This window comes from Lampetra fluviatilis, chromosome 11, assembly GCF_964198595.1.
Source record: "Lampetra fluviatilis chromosome 11, kcLamFluv1.1, whole genome shotgun sequence".
NCBI lineage: Eukaryota > Metazoa > Chordata > Hyperoartia > Petromyzontiformes > Petromyzontidae > Lampetra > Lampetra fluviatilis.
In genome coordinates, this window is record NC_136285.1 from 1,027,347 (window position 1) to 1,045,771 (window position 18,425).

At 45.9% G+C, this 18,425-nt stretch overlaps 1 protein-coding gene across 1 annotated transcript in view; it reads right to left on the bottom strand.

Annotated features, from left to right (window-relative positions):
* LOC144934673 (complement C3) overlaps positions 1-18,425 on the bottom strand; it is a 238,628-nt gene that overhangs the window by 171,906 nt on the left and 48,297 nt on the right. Inside the window, exons 7-9 of the mRNA XM_078860724.1 lie at positions 11,375-11,462; positions 8,717-8,813; positions 150-270 (exon numbers count right to left, since the gene is read on the bottom strand). Coding sequence (XP_078716850.1) covers positions 150-270; positions 8,717-8,813; positions 11,375-11,462 — 306 coding nt within the window. The remainder of the gene's footprint in view (positions 1-149; positions 271-8,716; positions 8,814-11,374; positions 11,463-18,425) is intronic.

The window sequence follows — 18,425 nt, forward strand, 5'->3', positions numbered from 1 at the left end:
GAATTTTACCAACCTTGGAGGACAAAAGGACTGTCTTGAGCCATGACTGTATTTACACACTTCTGATGGCAGCCCATGCACTCAAACTACTGCTACTCAATCAAAAAATATTTTTACAATGATGACAATAACAACAGTATTGTACGCACCTTGAGATGATAGTACAGTTGTTTTTATTGTGAGGCTGAAAGCCAAGAGATCCTTCGCATTTGGGAACAACTTAAGAAGTTTCTCCTTTTTCAGAATGCTAAGTCCCTCTCCTGCAACAAGCTGAGGACAAGAACCACACATTAGAGCTGATTAGTATTTAATCATTATACTATATTCTTGCACATGGAAATATGAACCGTATTGCGGGACCCCTATAAGCCCACGGCTCTCGCATATACATTCTATTATAATGTAAACAAAAATCCATACTCTTTGGGTTTTTCGATCACCCCCCCCCCAGCCTCACGTCCTCTATCTGTTCTTCCACCACCTTCCCACTACTAGCCCCGCCCACTCCCCCCCCCCAGCCTCACGTCCTCTTCCCCTAGCGCTCACGCGGCCCCTCCCCCTACCCTACCCCCCTCTCTCTCTCTCCCCCCTTGCCTCCTCCCCCCTCTCTTACCTATATAAACTCTTGCCACGGCAGCTCTCACGCCGACTTCAGCATTTTCTTGCTGTGGTTGTCCCACCTGATGAAAATCGCTTGTGTTGCGATCGAAACGTCGTGATTTGTTTTATTTTATTTTATTTATACCTACGTTACTTTACCGAAAGATCCAAAGAGTATGTAAACAAAAACTTTGCTCCTTTTCACCAATGGGTTTAAAGGATGGTGGAAAGTGTTGTCTTGTTAAACTATGCCTTTTAAACTGAAAACTACTTTCCTGCAGTACCTCTATTTAATACACTCTATCACTAATCGTGTTTTTCAGTGTGGATTTGTGACCACACTTTGTAAACAGTACATAAAATAGTACGCGTTTTCAATGCGCTGTTCATATTGTAACAAGCATTTATACCAATGTTACGCTACAGAGTAGTCGGTCGCCGCTCCTCTTATCCGCATTGATATGGGGACTATGGCTTAACCGAAAAAAAAACCTATCTGCACAGATGCATACGAACAAGAGAAGTATTATCAAATAGGAGGAATTAACGGTGCAACGCATCTCATCTGTTAAATATCTGCAGGTAATAGGATTGTCATCGATTGATCCTGGCTACAGATATTGTAGGTCACAAATATTAATGAAGGTAAGAGAGCAGTTCCACTGTAATATGCATACCGTTATGACAAATAAAGGACTTAAGTCGTGTAGGAAATTTGAGCAGCTTTGGATAGGACTTTTTGCATTTGCTTGTTCAGCTCTTCTGCGCATTCGTCCTCACTCCCCTTGGACGACATGACAACAGAAAGATCCACACCAGGTGGGTCGCGGCGATTATGTGCGTGGTGGGATGGAGTCGCCAAAAATATATACATTATTTACGATTTTTACTTGCGTTTATTCGGACCCCCGGGGTCTCGCCATAAGGTTCATATGTTAAGGAGCTGAATGTTAATTCTCGAGGTCTGAAAGCCACGAGAGGGCTTCAGGAGAGAGAGTTTGCGTAGTTTTGCTATTCCTTCTTTGAAGGAGCACAGATGACAGTGGTTTACTACATGGTCCGTGGTTTGGATTGCATGGCCACAGTCGCAACATTGTGACTTGTGCCTTTAATTTTAAATTAATCAATTGAGATGTGTGCATCGGCCTGTTGATGGTTACACCGGTAACTTCGAGGAATGCCAAAACCAGGAGGTGAGACATTTTGGTCTCGAATGAGGTGTTTATGGTGAACATCCGCATTGTTCCACTTTTCACCCGCGTTCATTCGTGATCTAACTGAGATTCTAGAATGGTGATAGCGTGAAAACCAAAAGGGGGATCCGGACTTGAGTCGGCAGTAAAGAAGATTTTTGAGGTCTTGGTTGATGGCAATAAAATTTGTAACGTCCCTTGCAGTTTTCATGTCTCTGTTAGTTTGAGTCTTATAATGCGAATTGTATGTAGCAGTTTTGTGTATGCGCTCCTGCACCAGGTTGGCACATGATACTCTGCAATTAGTATTTAATAATAATAATAACAATAATAAGGCTGCTTTTCATAGAGCACCCTTCATTCCAGAGAAGTCTCAGAACACTTTACATGTTTAGTGACATAGAATGGGTCACTACGGCGTATAGCGCTGGTTATTGGTAGAGAGCAGGATCGTATGTGTAATAGCCTAGTCTACCAGCAGGGCAGGTGAAGTGTGCCCTGGAGCGAGTAGCGCCGGTTGCTGGCAGTGAAGGGCATTTGAGGATACAGCGGCCGGTTTGCCAGTAGGGCATGTGATAGGCACGGATGTAGGGTAAAGGTGACAGAGAGGACACGTGGGGCAGAGGCCAGAACCTTCTGGTAGGTTCCAGAAGGGGACGTGGCCGAGGGCGGTGCCAGGCCCCGCTGGGGAGGGAGGCCACGACGCTGGGTCGAGGCTGCTGTGGTTTAGGAATGGAACTCGTCGTCTTCACAAGTCTTTGCCCCCGTCTTCACCTCCTCGTCGGTGTTGGGTCAAGCAGTGTGCCGGTTGTCCTGACCCGTAAATACTTATCCCCTATACTGTGGAAAGTGTAGAATATACGTGTATGCCTCCTACTATTAGTGTCTCTGAAGTGACTCACTACACATGTGAAGATGATTTACATCATGTATCATGTCAAACATTTAAAGGGCACTCCTAACGACAAATGTCCATTTGCCCATGACCAGGCATGAGTGTGTTATAAGGGGGTGATGTTGCAGCATATTTCTCAATTGAGTAATTTGTGGGGAATTTTCAAAGGTGGCAAATTTGGACCATGACTCCAGCACACATACTCTTTGGTTCTTTCGGTAAAGTCGCGTAGGTATAAAATACAATAAAAGTAAAGTAAACTTTTTATACAATTTTTGTTTTTAATAATAAAAAATAAATGAAATCACGACGTTTTGGAAGCAACACAAGCTAAGTCATCAGGTGGGAAAACCACAGCAAGAAATAAAATTACTGTAGTGGACAAGAGCCGTTTGTAACAAGATATTATATACGGCAAGAGGGGGGGGGGAGGAGCCAGGGAGGAGAAGCAATGGACGGGCTGGGGGTGCGGGGTGATGGTGGGAGGAGTGAAGGTACAACATTTCCAACGAGTGGACTGTGAGACTAACACACGCTGGTATGACCCAGTACTTGAGCTGGGCAATGAGCGGGCCTGGGAGGGTGGAGTAGCGCACTGCAGATGTAATGCGAGCGTAAATGGGAAGGCCGGATGTGACGATCCGAGAGGGAGGAGCCAGGGTCACGTGGGGGAGAGGTTATAGGAGGGAGCCCGGAAGAGATCTGGGGAGTCGAGGGAGTGAAGAGGCGAGACCACGTTGGGTGGCCGCCGTGCCATCAGCCGCGAGGTTGATAGGGCTTGGCACACCGCCAGCTAGCGGTGTGCGGAGAGAGAGCGGAGTGTGCGGGGCGCACAGGGCGTGCGAGGTTGCACGGGGCTAGCAGAGTGGCTAGCGGGACCGTGCGGGTTGCACGGGGCTAGTGGAGGGCTAGCGGAGCGTGCGAGGTTGCACGGGCAGCAGAGTGGCTGCAGAGTGTGCGGGAGCACACGGAGCAGCGGGGTGGCTGCAGAGTGCGCGGGGCGCGAGGGGAGACGACGCTGGGCCGAGGAGGAGGCCAGCGGGGTGCGGAGGAGAAGAACATCAATTAAGGACAGACGGAGACCAACATCGTGTGAAGGAGTCCTTTATTACATTGGAGTCAGAAGTGGACTTTTTCAAGGCTAAATAACATCGAGGAAGAGGGCCGAGAACTTGAAAAAGCGTAACCCACTTGTTACGTCTTCCGACGATGAAGAAACGGCCGCCGGTGCACGTCCTCCAGCAGCCACGTGGCAGTCCAACTTGAATCGCTGCGGGCCGTTCTGCTGGATTTTGTCACCCTGGAGGCGCCGGCGACGAGGCCTGATCGGCCACGCGGCGGGCCTGAAAGCGGTGAGCCTTCGAGTGGGGCTGAGCCGTCCGCCATTGGGGCCTGGCCCACGCTTCCCACCCTCTCTGACACGCGGCAGGGCGCCGCCATCTTGGGTGTGGTCGGGGAGGAACGGCGGGAAGCCGCCATCTTGTCGTCGCCGTGGCAGGAAGCCGCCGCCATCTTCAACATCGCGGCGGAGAGGCGGCCGTGCGCTGCCATCTTGGAGGCGCCGCGTGGTGTGCAGCCTGCTACTGAGCTGCTGTTTTGCGGGGAGGAGCCGCAAGGAGAGGACGCCGACGCTGCTGCTGCTGCTGGGGCGGGAGCTCTCCCGTCCTGGCTCATGTGCGAGACACCGGAGCAGTCAAGGGAGGACGCCGCGCTCACCGTTCGAGTTCTGTGAGGCGTCTCAAGTTACCACCCTGCCGTCCTCTGCTCACTGCAGCCCGGGCGAGTCGTAACGATATGCACCCGGCCCTAACACACACCTCACCCATCTAGCGTGTGCCGGGGCGGGGGGGCGATTGTTGTCATGTCTTGAGCGTGGGGAGCGCGGTTCGGGCTGTGTGTGTGTTGACGATGGACGCGCTATCTGCTTGTTTGCTCAGTGTCAAATAGTGTGTGTGCGTTGCGGCGTGGAGTTGTTATCTTGATGGCGAAATTAATTATTAATTCGGTTGCATCGTGTATCCCGCGCTGTACCATCCCGTGGGTTGCCGTGTGCGACGTGGTTAATAAAAAAAAAATGTTTGGGTGTTGTTGCTGCATGGTACGACTGAGTTAATGGTGTGTCTGCCTGCAGCTCTGCTTGCTATTGTGCATAAATGTACGCTTGTGATCGCGATATGATGACGGCATGTGCTGTATACATTGTTCTGTACGGATACGGAGTGCGGTGCATTGGTTGACCATTGGGTTCGGGATTGTTATTAATTGTTCGTACCTGTTCGGAAATTGGTAAAAATTCGGGGGGGACCCAAAAATTTGGTCGTATGGGTGTTCATGCACACGAGATTGCGTGTGTGTTAAAGCAAATTGCGAGTGTTGAGAGATGGGGCCGTAAATTGCCGCCAAGTGGCGTCGCTAATTCTGTTGATTGCATGCGGCCAGGGGTTGCATTGCGAGTTGGTGTGTAAGCAATGTGTCTTGGTCAAATATGGGTAAAAATTCCCCCGATATGACTGCTGTGCACAGCAAGCTGCGGCTGTGCGTCCTATCGTTGGCGGGTTGTTAAAACGTGACGGGGGAAGTGTGTTGTGACCCCCAGCAAAGGGCAGCTGGGGTGCACGTACGGGGAAAAGTGGCGACGTGTTCGCACGTTGGCCCGCCATTTTCAGCGCGAGCGGGAAATTGCGGGGATGCGCTTGTCGCAAGGGGGCCGCCATTTTGTGTGCACGCCGGATTATCGCGGGGATGCGCTTGCCGCAGGGGGCCGCCATTTTGAGCGCGGGGGAAAAACCTCGGTGGGGCGCTTCGCGCGGGTCACCACTATTTTGAGTATACACGTCGAGCAGCGGGGATGTGGTTATGGATAGCATCCCTTGACTCTCGTGTTGCGCTCTAACTTGTGTGCGTGCATTGCATGTTGTGCGCAATGCTGGCGTGTTGGCGCCCATCGGGGTAACAGGAGCGTAGTGGCACGTGGCTGACTAAGGGGGGCGTGTCATTGCACAAGCATTTTGGGACGGAGATGCTGGCTGGGTTCTATTCTGGGGCAAATATTTCATCAGTATATGCCTGCCATTGTTGAGTGGGTGATGCACGACGGAGACTTGTGTTGCCTCCGAAACGTCGTGATTTTTGTTTTATTTTATTTTATTTTCATTAATTTTGATGTTTTACCTACGTGACTTTACCGAAAAAACCTAAGAAAATGATTCCTTGCAGTCACGAAAGCTTCAAATCTAGAATTAGATGCACGAGTTGTGGTCACATCGGCCTATGGCCGATGGCTGACCTGACAGCCCGGAGGCGAGACACTCCGTGGTATGTCTCAAACTAATGGGCCGTGGGCTCATATGGCTCGGGGAGTCGTGGTTCAGTTGTGCGGTGGCAGACTGAACCTGGTGTGCCGGGGGCTCATGTGATTCAGGAGTAGAGGTTCCGATACGTAGCAGCGAACGGGGTGACCTGGCTAGCATAGGGCGGGGATTCCCCTTGCGGGTCCTCCAGCGGGAAGGGCCGCGGACTTGTTCCGCTCTGGGTTAGGGCGTTATTGAATGTGTAAGGGAACATTGCCCGTGGGAAGGTTGATGGGGTCTGGCCTTGCCGAGGGATGAATCTTCCCTTGGCTATAAAGCGTAAGACTATAAGATGCTGGTGTGTGTCCATCGCTGATGGGATGGTAAGGGAGGAGCATGGCTGAGTTGTTGCTCGTCCCCGAAATTGCACTAGCCGAGTGTATGGTCAGTGGATGTTGCTGTGGTTGGACGACCACGGTGAGGGTGAAGGCGGGTTAAATGTTACCGCTGGGGAGCGTGGCTCTCTCCACGCGAGGGTGTGCGGCTGGGGGCTTGTTGAGAGTGACAGTGGGTACATGCTGTGTATGTGAGATATCTGTGCTGGTCCTCAAGGGAGGACTGCTGGTGGACAAGAGCAGGAAAAATGTTTTTGTTGTTGCTGTTGTCACGTGTAAATAATATTGTTGTTAAAATGTAAATACTGGGGCATCCATCGCGTCTATTTTGGGTATTTATTGGGGTTTTCCTTAAGCGGGCCAGATTTACATCATCTCCACTACCCTGGGGCCGGGTGGCTGTCGTGTACGACATGCGGATGTGCGTTGTTGTGCTGTGCCTCAGGGGGTTGGATTCTCCTTCTCGTCACAGATCTTCGGCGCCTGCCACACTGGGTGTTACCGGATGTGGACTTGAAGGAGGAATTGAGCGCCCGTTCGTCACTCCGGCTCTACCAGTTGCTCTCTGACGTTGGACTTGAGCCGAGCGGATGGAACAGCAACACGAACACGCTCTAAGACACCGCATTCCTGGGTTATGCGCGTCGGCCGTTCTTGCGTGTTGGTTGCCGTTGTTGTGCATTGTTCCATTCTTAATTCTTGTTGCTTGTTGCGCGGAGGACGGGCCGGTGTTCTGTACCGGATCCTGATCCCTCCCCTTTCGTTACTTGTGTTGTTGTTATAATCTCCGTTGTGTCTGGGGTGATTTCTGATTGTGATGCCTTCGCTCGCATTATTTTGTCCTGTTTTAGCCGAGGACGGCTGGATTTTTTCTTTAGGGGGGGGGGTGGTGTAATGCGAGCGTAAATGGGAAGGCCGGATGTGACGATCCGAGAGGGAGGAGCCAGGGTCACGTAGGGGAGAGGTTATAGGAGGGAGCCCGGAAGAGATCTGGGAAGTCGAGGGAGTGAAGAGGCGAGACCACGTTGGGTGGCCGCCGTGCCATCAGCCGCGAGGCTGATAGGGCTTGGCACACCGCCAGCTAGCGGTGTGCGGAGAGAGAGCGGAGTGTGCGGGGCACACAGGGCGTGCGAGGTTGCACGGGGCTAGCAGAGTGGCTAGCGGGACCGTGCGGGTAGCACGGGGCTAGCGGAGGGTGCGAGGTTGCACGGGGCTAGCAGAGTGGCTAGCGGGACTGTGCGGGTTGCACGGGGCTAGCGGAGGGCTAGCGGACCGTGCGAGGTTGCACGGGCAGCAGAGTGGCTGCAGAGTGTGCGGGAGCACACGGAGCAGCGGGGTGGCTGCAGAGTGCACGGGGCGCGAGGAGAGACGACGCTGGGCAGAGGAGGAGGCCAGCGGGGTGCGAAGGAGAAGAACATCAATAAAGGACAGACGGAGACCAACATCGTGTGAAGGAGTCCTTTATTACACAGATACTGGAAATGCGAGTGTGTAAGCAAGCTATAAGAGCAATTAAGATTTTACCTGGTTAATAACATCATTCCAGTGATTGCTCAATTTGATTTCATTCTCTCGGTTGAAGTTATGTCTATGTTTGTATATCTGGATGGCTTCATGAACAAACAATGGCCTATTCATGTTTTAATTGAGTTATGGAATCTTTAACATCCACTCAAGCAGACAGTGTGTATTTTACGGTTAATACACCTATGATATTAACCAGGGCAGCTGGCTGGATGTCGACCATGGACCTCTGCAACATGTGGCAAACACGGTATCGCTAGACCATGTATCTGTACCATGTGCTCCAATCAAGCTTATGAAGGTAAAATAAGCAACTGCTAATGAACTTGTATCATGTGACTCAGTCTTGTATGCAGTGAACAAATGTCACTCCGTGCCTGTCAACTTCTTCACTATTGTGCCAAAAATGTTTTGCATGTATGTGATGTGTTAGGAGTGGCCCAGCAGTAACCATGCTCATCGCTTGCCTCGAAAGTTTGTAGTTCGAAGCCGGCAGGCTTCCCTGGTTATTACTGTTGGTGTATTAACCGCACAAATATGCACGGTCTGCTTCATAGTGCTTATTAAAGTTACCCTGACGTAATAAAAAAAATTAGGCCATTGTGGGCGGTGTGATGGTACAAATTTGCAAAAGTTGAAAAATTACTGACAAATTACTGAAATGGGATTACACATTGCAACATCACCCCCTACAGTTAAACTACTAAAGCTTGTGTCTGAGAAACAGTGCCTTCGTGATGTCCTTGTGCTATAATATTGGCGTGAATACAACATGTTATTACAGGAAACAAGTACATTAATTCAGAACACGCTGCTTACCGTGATAGAACTGGAATCAACCAGTTTTGGTGCATCTCCGTTTTCAAGAAAATATCGTACATATGCTGTACCAGACACGAGTTCCTGATTAAAGTAACTGTAACAATAAAGACAAAAAGTTATGCACATTTACGGCAGCAGGGTGACGCAATGGTAAGACTCGTGCCTCACAGCAGGAAGGGCAGGGTTCATATTCTTTGGGTTTTCAGTAAAGTCATGTAGATGGTTCAAAGAAAATAACAAAAAGACTTAGACGTTTCGATCACAACACAAGCGATCGTTATCAGGAGGAAAGTTGCCGAATGCTGACTGTAAAAAAATACTGTTTCTTGCTGTGGTTTTCCCACCTGATGATGATTTCTTGTGTTGCAATCGAAACGTTGTGATTCATTTTACTTTATACATACGTGATTTTACCAAAAGAACCAAAGAGTATGGATTCCTGCAGTCACGAAAACTTAAAATCTAGATTGAACCTGCTTCCATTTCTCCCTTATACCCATCCCTTCTCCCTTGCCTATCCTACTACTACTCCTTGTCCCCGACCCCCCAGCTACAACCAGGCCTACCCCTATCATTACCCCAACCCCTATCACTACCCAAACCCCTGTTACAAGCCCAACATCTGTCCCTACCCCTACCCAAAACCCCTCCTTAACCACTCCCACCTGTCCTCCTTAATGTTACCATAGCTATAACACCACTTTTACTGGTAGGAACGAAGTGGACCAGCCTACAATAGATTATATCGTCCGTCCGTCCGTCCGTCCGACCGTCCGTCCGTCTGTCCGTCCGTCCGTCCGACCGTCCGTCCGACCGTGTAGCAACATCGCCCCCTACTGCAAACACTTGGCATGACCCTACAAAAACCTTTAGACTCAGTGATGCTTTCCTGGCTAAACAAGTGTAACATTCCCTTATAATTCCCTCAGATAGCTTTTAATTAAAACATTTAAATTAATGAGGCTTTCCTGGCTAAACAAGTGTAACATTCCCTTATAATTCCCTGAGATAGCTTTTAATTAAAACTTTGAAATTAAAAAATAATATCGTCCGTCCGTCCGTCCGATGTCCGATTACGTGTAGCAACATCGCTCCCTACTGAAAACACTTGGCATGACCCTACAAAAACCTTTAGACTCAGTGAGGCTTTCCTGGATAAACAAGTGTAACATTCCCTTATAATTCCCTGGGATAGCTTTTGATTAAAACTTTGTAATTAAAAAATAACTCACAGCGCCCTAAAGCCTACAGCTAGGCCTAAAGCCTCGAACTACGCCTATCACTCTCCCTTCGTATCGTACCCCCGCGTGTGTGCAAGGGAGTTAATGTTTAACAATGTTACATTCCCTGATGCTTTTAAATAGAAACATTTAAATTTAAAGCTTTGACATAAATAATAAAAACATTTAATTTTAAAATTAACTCACGGCGGCCTAAAGCCTACAGCTACGCCTAAAGCCTAGAACTAGGCCTCAACCTCTCCCTTCGTATCGTACCCCCGCGTGTGTGAAAGGGAGTTAATGTTTTACAATGTTACATTTCCTGATGTTTTTAAATAGAAAAATTTACATTTAAAGCTTTAACATTAATAATTAAAACATTTAAATTACAAATTAACTCACAGCGGCCTAACGCCTACAGCTAGGCCTAAAGTCTAGAACTAGGCCTCACACTCTCCCTTCGTATCGTCCGATTCGGTGTAGCAACATCGCCCCCGACTGCAAACACTTGGCAGGACCCTACAAAAACCTTTAGACTCAGTGGGGCTTTCCTGACTAAACAAGTGTAATAATACATTATGTTTATATTCTTTGGTTATTCGTTCCTACCAGCCCACCCCGCAGGGTCCTGTTAATAACCTCACTTTATTTTAACAAATTATCCAATATACAATTTTATAATTTTTGTAAAGCACCTTGGACCAAGACACTACATATATCATAAGATGATATACTGGTTCTATGTTGCTTTACTTATATGACATTTAACTGGTGGGTTGAGTGGAGTTGTCACGAATATGTGTATATATGTATTATTTGGGCCTTTAAGTTGTTTTATACCAGACAATGCAATACAGGTTCAGTGAATCGGGCTTTGACGGAAAGTCAGAGTAAACAATACAAAAATGAATAATATATTTTCATCCACGCCTATCTTCTTATTCGCACCCAACTGTTTCACATGCACAGTCTGCAGTAATTTCACAGTCGAGGGTGTTGTTGCTTTGTGTAATTGAAAGTCAATAACCTAAGGGAACATTTCCAAATATTGACCGTGAGGCCTGCAAACACTTGCCTACTCATTTCCAATGACTTCACACGGTTTTTCACGTCCACTGTGAAGCAGATGGCGTCTAGTAGTCTACAGTTAATATTCCCACAGTATTAACCAGGTTGTTCTGCTGAATTAGAACTATGAACATTGGCAGGAAGGTGGCAATGCGCTACCAATGGGCCACGTTACTGTCCTCTTGGTATCTTTCAGCAGGATAGTGACAGGTGGTGTTTGCTGTTTTAATGTTTAGCCAATTTTCCACTGATTATAAGCATGAAAGTTGGTACTATTAGCATATTCGTTGTGGGCTTTAGCATGTGGTGTAATATAAATATCTATCACCTCAACATATATAGATGAGAAGATATTACATTGCCTTACTTGGCAGTGATGTCCACAACAAACTCTTCATCGTTGATGTGAAACACTCTTTGCTTGGGATTAATCTTCACCTCAAAGGTCGGCAAGACTGGGGAAATATTAATGTGCAAATAAGCTTGTGTGTGTTTAATACGCATATAAAACATCTTACTTTTTACGAATTACATAAAAATGTTTGAAAACCCTACACATCAAATTACAGCATACAATACATTTTGTTTTAAAGACACCGTTTGGCATTATATTTTAACATATCTACATTGTTCCATGAAACATTCTTGGTACAATTATGTGTTTTTTAAACAGCGCCCTTCAGGTCCAGACATCACAGAGCACATCACACCCTAATAACCAATTTACATCACAAGTCATCTCAAACATTTTTAAAGGGGCACCCCCAGTGGCAGCTATCCTTGTAGGTACAAGGTATATTTCGATTAAAAGCTTTCGTGACTGCAGGGATTCATCTTCTTGGTTATTTCGGTAAAGTCACGTAGAAAGGAAGTAATAAAATAATAAAAATAAAACATAATAAAATAATTCTCACGACGTTTCGGCCACAACGCAAGCAGCCGTCCTCAGGTGAAGAATGAAACACCACCAAGCTTGGAGCGTATATTTAAGCTGGGTTGGGGGGGGGGGAGGTGGGAAGAAGAGCGCCTTGACAAAATAATTCGCATATCAAGAATAATTTAGCATGTGGAAAATGCGTAGGAGGTGGGCGGGGGGGTTTCAAATTAATATTATGCCCGTGCATTATGCAAGATTAGCAGCATCAAAGGGAGGGGGAAGGGCGGTAGCATTAACAAAGGAAAGGAATGTTAATAGTATGTAGCTGCAGTTACTAAACAACCACGTAGAAAACTAAAGTATAAACTACATAAAAAACTAAAGTATAAACTGCATAGCATCATCAGTATACTTACTATACTCTACAATAAGCTGAGTTACTAACAGTAAGTAATACATTACAATTCTACGTCGTAAAAAATATATAATATGCTTCCATCTAAACTTTATTCTCTTACATCACACGAGTCTACACCGTACTATATACTGCCATAGACAAACCCAACATTAAATTATATACTGTATTGCTATAAACCACCCTATACATTTTAATATAACACTATGTATTATTCTACCCACCCTAACGTGTATCACACTGCTATATGTTTACTATACAATTACGAAACTATATATTACTTTGTACATTGTATTAAGCATATAAATGTTATACTATTTGTTATTATACACTGTACCATTGACCGTCGTGTCAATGGGTGAGTCGTGGGGGGAAACTTGCAGCAGAGCAAAGAATCCATTTCCTGCGGAGAATACAATGCCAGTGAGTGGAACGCGGTCTGAAAGTCACCGTAAACGTGAACACAATCAGTTAAGATCCGAAATGGTTTATTACGTCCTTCCAATGATTGCTAAGCCAGAATCCATCTTCTCGGTTGAAATTGTCTTTGTGTTTGTATATGTGGATCGCCTCATGAACGAATCTCTCATGATAGCCAGATGACTTGCAGAGAACCTCTGTCTTGGAGAAGTCAATGTCATGTGAGCCCACTGAGTTGTAACAGTGATCTGCCACGGCGGAGGTGTTTGTCCTACCGTGTTTCAGGTCTGCTTTATGTTCACGGATGCGGTCTGAGACATGTCATTTGGTTTCCCCAATGTAACTGCTACCACAGAGGCAACTTAATTTGTAGACGCCAGGGTACTGTATGTCTGGAACCACATATTTTACAGACGGGACCAGATCACGGATTTTATGTACTGTGTTGAATCGGACCTGGATCTTGTGTTTAATCAGGATTTTGGAGATCTTTTTTGTGACCTCAGCAATGTAGGGTAATGTGATGGTCTTGAAAGGCTCCTCAACAGGATCCTTCGTGATGGTTGGAGTGATGGCTTTGCGGATTGTGTAGTCGGAGTAACCATTAGCCATAAGAGCTTGGCGTACGTGTTTGAGTTCACTGGCAATGTGTTCCTGGTCGGAGATGCATTGGGCTCTATGGTATCGAGTCTTGATCATGGAATTCTTCTGGGATGGATGGTGGTGGGAATCCGGTTTTAGGTAAGCATCCGTATGGGTGGCTTTCCTGTAGACAGAGTGGCTCATTGAACCATCATGTCTCCTTTTAATTAGGACATCCAAAAAGGGTAGCTTGCCATCTTTTTCGACTTCCATGGTGAATCTGATGGCTGGGTGTATGGAATTGATGTGATCGAGAAATTGGTCTAGAGCAGGCCGGCCATGTGGCCAGATGACAAAAGTGTCGTCTACGTACCTCTTCCATAAGGTCGGGCGTAGAGTGGCAGTCTGGATGGCGTCAGTCTCAAATTTTCCATGAAGATGTTGGCTACAACCGGAGAAAGGGGGGAGCCCATTGGGGTGCCCTCAGTTTGCTTGTAGAAAGTTCCATTCCAGGTGAAGTATGTATTGGTTAAGCAGGTTCTCACCAGGGGGGGTACCCCAGCATTCAGTCCTTAATGAACCAAGTCTTCAATGATTGCGATGGTGTCAAGTACAGGAACTTTGGTGAATAAGGAAACCACATCAAAACTGACAAGCAGGTCGTCTGGGGACAGGGCATTCCCCTTGATTGTCGATACTAGGTCAGTAGAGTTTAGTACCGCAGAGGTGGTTTTTCCAGTGAAAGGCCGTAGGATTTCAGACAAAAAACGAGCCAATTTATAGGTGGGGGAGTTGATATTAGAGACAATGGGACGAAGATGTGTATCTTCTTTATGTATCTTTGGCAAGCCGTATAATCTTGGTGGCCTGGCTGCAGAAGGTTTCAACGAGAACTGTTTGGTCTGATCAATTAATGCGGTTGAATCAGAAATGATTTGCTTGGTTTTTGAGACGAGGCTGTTGGTGGGGTCTCTTTTTATTTTTGTATAGCTGCCATCGTTGAGTAGTTCTTGGATTTTGTTTTTGTATTCTGTTTTGTCCATGATCACAGTGGCATTGCCTTTGTCGGTTGAGAGGATGACAATGTCATCCCTCTTTTTTAATTGAGCTAATTCAAAACGCTCATCTTTGCTGATGTTGCTAGCTGGCATCGTAGCGTTTTTGAGGGTTGCAGAGATTTCAGATCTTGCTACGTCTGCAGCGATGTGACTCAGGCCCTTGAGAGCTACATCTACACTTGCAATTATATCATTAACTGGTATGTGTCTAGGTGTGACTGCAAAGTTTAGTCCTTTAGCTAAAACGGATTTCAGACCTTCAGAAATAGAACTGTTATTGCGATTAATTACGACTTTGTTAACATCTAGCTTTTCAATGTGTGGGTCCGGTTTCTTGTTTGAGAGGAGGTTGAATTTGGAAATCAAGTTGTCCTTACATTGGTCGACATAGCGGCAGCTGAAGAGGCAGTCATTTTATCTACATGTTCCCAATCCGATGTGGACACTGTTGCACTCAAAGATAAGTGTGATTTGTAGAGTACCTTGTCTAACTGATCTAGTTCGGTGCGCATAAATCTGATTTTCTCTGAGATAAGAGCTAAGCTAGTTCTAGGCAGAATTCGTTTCGCATTAGAAAAAGTTACAGCAGCAGATGTTAGTGTAAATGCGTTTGGTATTACCTTAGAGTCGCGGCATTTCTTCAGAAAGGTGAGAGACTCGATAAGCTGAGCCTTCTTATCCCGGAGCTTGTTGAAGGATCTCAAAGTTATGTGGAAACCCTCCCCATAGAGGCGGTTAAATTTCGATTTAAAGCTTTCGTGACTGCAGGGATTCATCTTCTTGGTTCTTTCGGTAAAGTCACGTAGAAGGGAAGTAATAAAGTAATAAAAATAAAACATAATAAAATAATTCTCACGACGTTTCGGTCACAACGCAAGCAGCCGTCCTCAGGTGAAGAATGAAACACCACCAAGCTTGGAGCGTATATTTAAGCTGGGTTGGGGGGGGGGGTTGGGAAGAAGAGCGCCTTGACAAAATAATTTGCATATCAAGAAGAATTTAGCATATGGAAAATGCGTAGGAGGTGGGCGGGGGGGTTTCAAATTAATATTATGCCCGTGCATTATGCAGGATTAGCAGCATCAAAGGGAGGGGGAAGGGGGGTAGCATTAACAAAGGAAAGGAATGTTAATAGTATGTAGCTGCAGTTACTAAACAACCACGTAGAAAACTAAAGTATAAACTACATAAAAAACTAAAGTATAAACTACATAGCATCATCAGTATACTTACTATACTCTACAATAAGCTGAGTTACTAACAGTAATAATATAATTGCTAGAGTAGATGTAGCTCTCAAGGGCCTGAGTCACATCGCTGCAGACGTAGCAAGATCTGAAATCTCTGCAACCCTCAAAAACGCTACGATGCCAGCTAGCAACATCAGCAAAGATGAGCGTTTTGAATTAGCTCAATTAAAAAAGAGGGATGACATTGTCATCCTCTCAGCCGACAAAGGCAATGCCACTGTCATCATGGACAAAACAGAATACAACAACAAAATCCAAGAACTACTCAACGATGGCAGATATACAAAAATAAAAAGAGACCCCACCAACAGCCTCGTCTCAAAAACCAAGCAAATCATTTCTGATTCAACCGCATTAATCGATCAGACCAAACAGTTCTCGTTGAAACCTTCTGCAGCCAGGTCACCAAGATCTTACGGCTTGCCAAAGATACATAAAGAAGATACACCTCTTCGTCCCATTGTCTCTACTATCAACTCCCCCACCTATAAATTGGCTCGTTTTTTGTCTGAAATCCTACGGCCTTTCACTGGAAAAAACCACCTCTGCGGTACTAAACTCTACTGACTTGGTATCGACAATCAAGGGGATTGCCCTGTCCCCAGACGACCTGCTTGTCAGTTGTGATGTGGTTTCCTTATTCACCAAAGTTCCTGTACCTGACACCATCGCAATCATTGAAGACTTGGTTCATCAAGGACTGAATGCTGGGGTACCCCCCCTGGTGAGACACTGCTTAACCAATACATACTTCACCTGGAATGTAACTTTCTACAAGCAAACTGAGGGCACCCCAATGGGCTCCCCCCTATCTCCGGTTGTAGCCAACATCTTCATGGAGAATTTGAGACTGACACCATCCAGACTGCCACTCTACGCCCGACCTTATGGAAGAGGTACGTAGACGACACTTTTGTCATCTGGCCACATGGCCGGCCTGCTCTAGACCAATTTCTCGACCACATCAATTCCATACACCCAGCCATCATATTCACCATGGAAGTCGAAAAAGATGGCAAGCTACCCTTTTTGGATGTCCTAATTAAAATGAGACCTGATAGTTCAATGAGCCACTCTGTCTACAGGAAAGCCACCCATACGGATGCTTACCTAAAACCGGATTCCCACCACCATCCATCCCAGAAGAATTCTCTCATCAAGACTCTATACCATAGAGCCCAATGCATCTCCGACCAGGAACACATTGCCAGTGAACTCAAACACGTACGCCAAGCTCTTAAGGCTAATGGTTACTCCGACTACACAATCCGCAAAGCCATCACTCCAACCATCAAGAAGGATCCTTTTGAGGAGCCTTTCAAGACCATCACCTTATCCTACATTGCTGGGGTCACAAAAAAGATCTCCAAAATCCTGATTAAACACAAGATCCAGGTCCGATTCAACACAGTACATAAAATCCGTGATCTGGTCCCGTCTGTAAAAGATGTGGTTCCAGACATACAGTACCCTGGCGTCTACAAACTAAGTTGCCTCTGTGGTACCAGTTACATTGGGGAAACCAAACGACATGTCTCGGATCGCATCCGTGAACATAAAGCAGACCTGAAACACGGTAAGACAAACACCTCAGCCGTGGCAGATCACTGTTACAACTCAGTGGGCTCACATGACATTGACTTCTCCAAGACAGAGGTTCTCTGCAAGCCATCTGGCTATCATGAGAGATTCGTTCATGAGGCGATCCACATATACAAACACAGAGACAATTTCAACCGAGAAGATGGATTCTGGCTTAGCAATCATTGGAAGGACGTAATAAACCATTTCGGATCTTAACTGATTGTGTTCACGTTTACGGTGACTTTCAGACCGCGTTCCACTCACTGTCATTGTATTCTCCGCAGGGAATGGATTCTTTGCTCCACTGCAAGTTTCCCCCCACGACTCACCCATTGACACGACGGTCAATGGTACAGTGTATAATAACAAATAGTATAACATTCATATGCTTAATACAATGTACAAAGTAATATATAGTATCGTAATTGTATAGTAAACATATAGCAGTGTGATACACATTAGGGTGGGTAGAATAATACATAGTGTTATATTAAAATGTATAAAGTATAGGGTGGTTTATAGCAATACAGTATATAATTTAATGTTGGGTTTGTCTATGGCAGTATATAGTACGGTGTAGACTCGTGTGATGTAAGAGAATAAAGTTTAGATGGAAGCATATTATATAATTTTTACGACGTAGAATTGTAATGTATTACTTACTGTTAGTAACTCAGCTTATTGTAGAGTATAGTAAGTATACTGATGATGCTATGTAGTTTATACTTTAGTTTTTTTATGTAGTTTATACTTTAGTTTTCTACGTGGTTGTTAAGTAACTGCAGCTACATACTATTAACATTCCTTTCCTTTGTTAATGCTACCCCCCTTCCCCCTCCCATTGATGCTGCTAATCCTGCATAATGCACGGGCATAATATTAATTTGAAATCCCCCCGCCCACCTCCTACGCATTTTCCATATGCTAAATTCCTCTTGATATGCAAATTATTTTGTCAAGGCGCTCTTCTTCCCACCTCCCCCCCCAACCCAGCTTAAATATACGCTCCAAGCTTGGTGGTGTTTCATTCTCCACCTGAGGACGGCTGCTTGCGTTGTGGCCGACACGTCGTGAGAATTATTTTATTATGTTTTATTTTTATTATTTTATTACTTCCCTTCTACGTGACTTTACCGAAAGAACCAAGAAGAGGTACAAGGTATCTTAGCACCTGGTCTGGAAGCAGGCATTAGTCTGTCAGTGAAGGGCGATATTGCGTTGTGTTTTCAAAT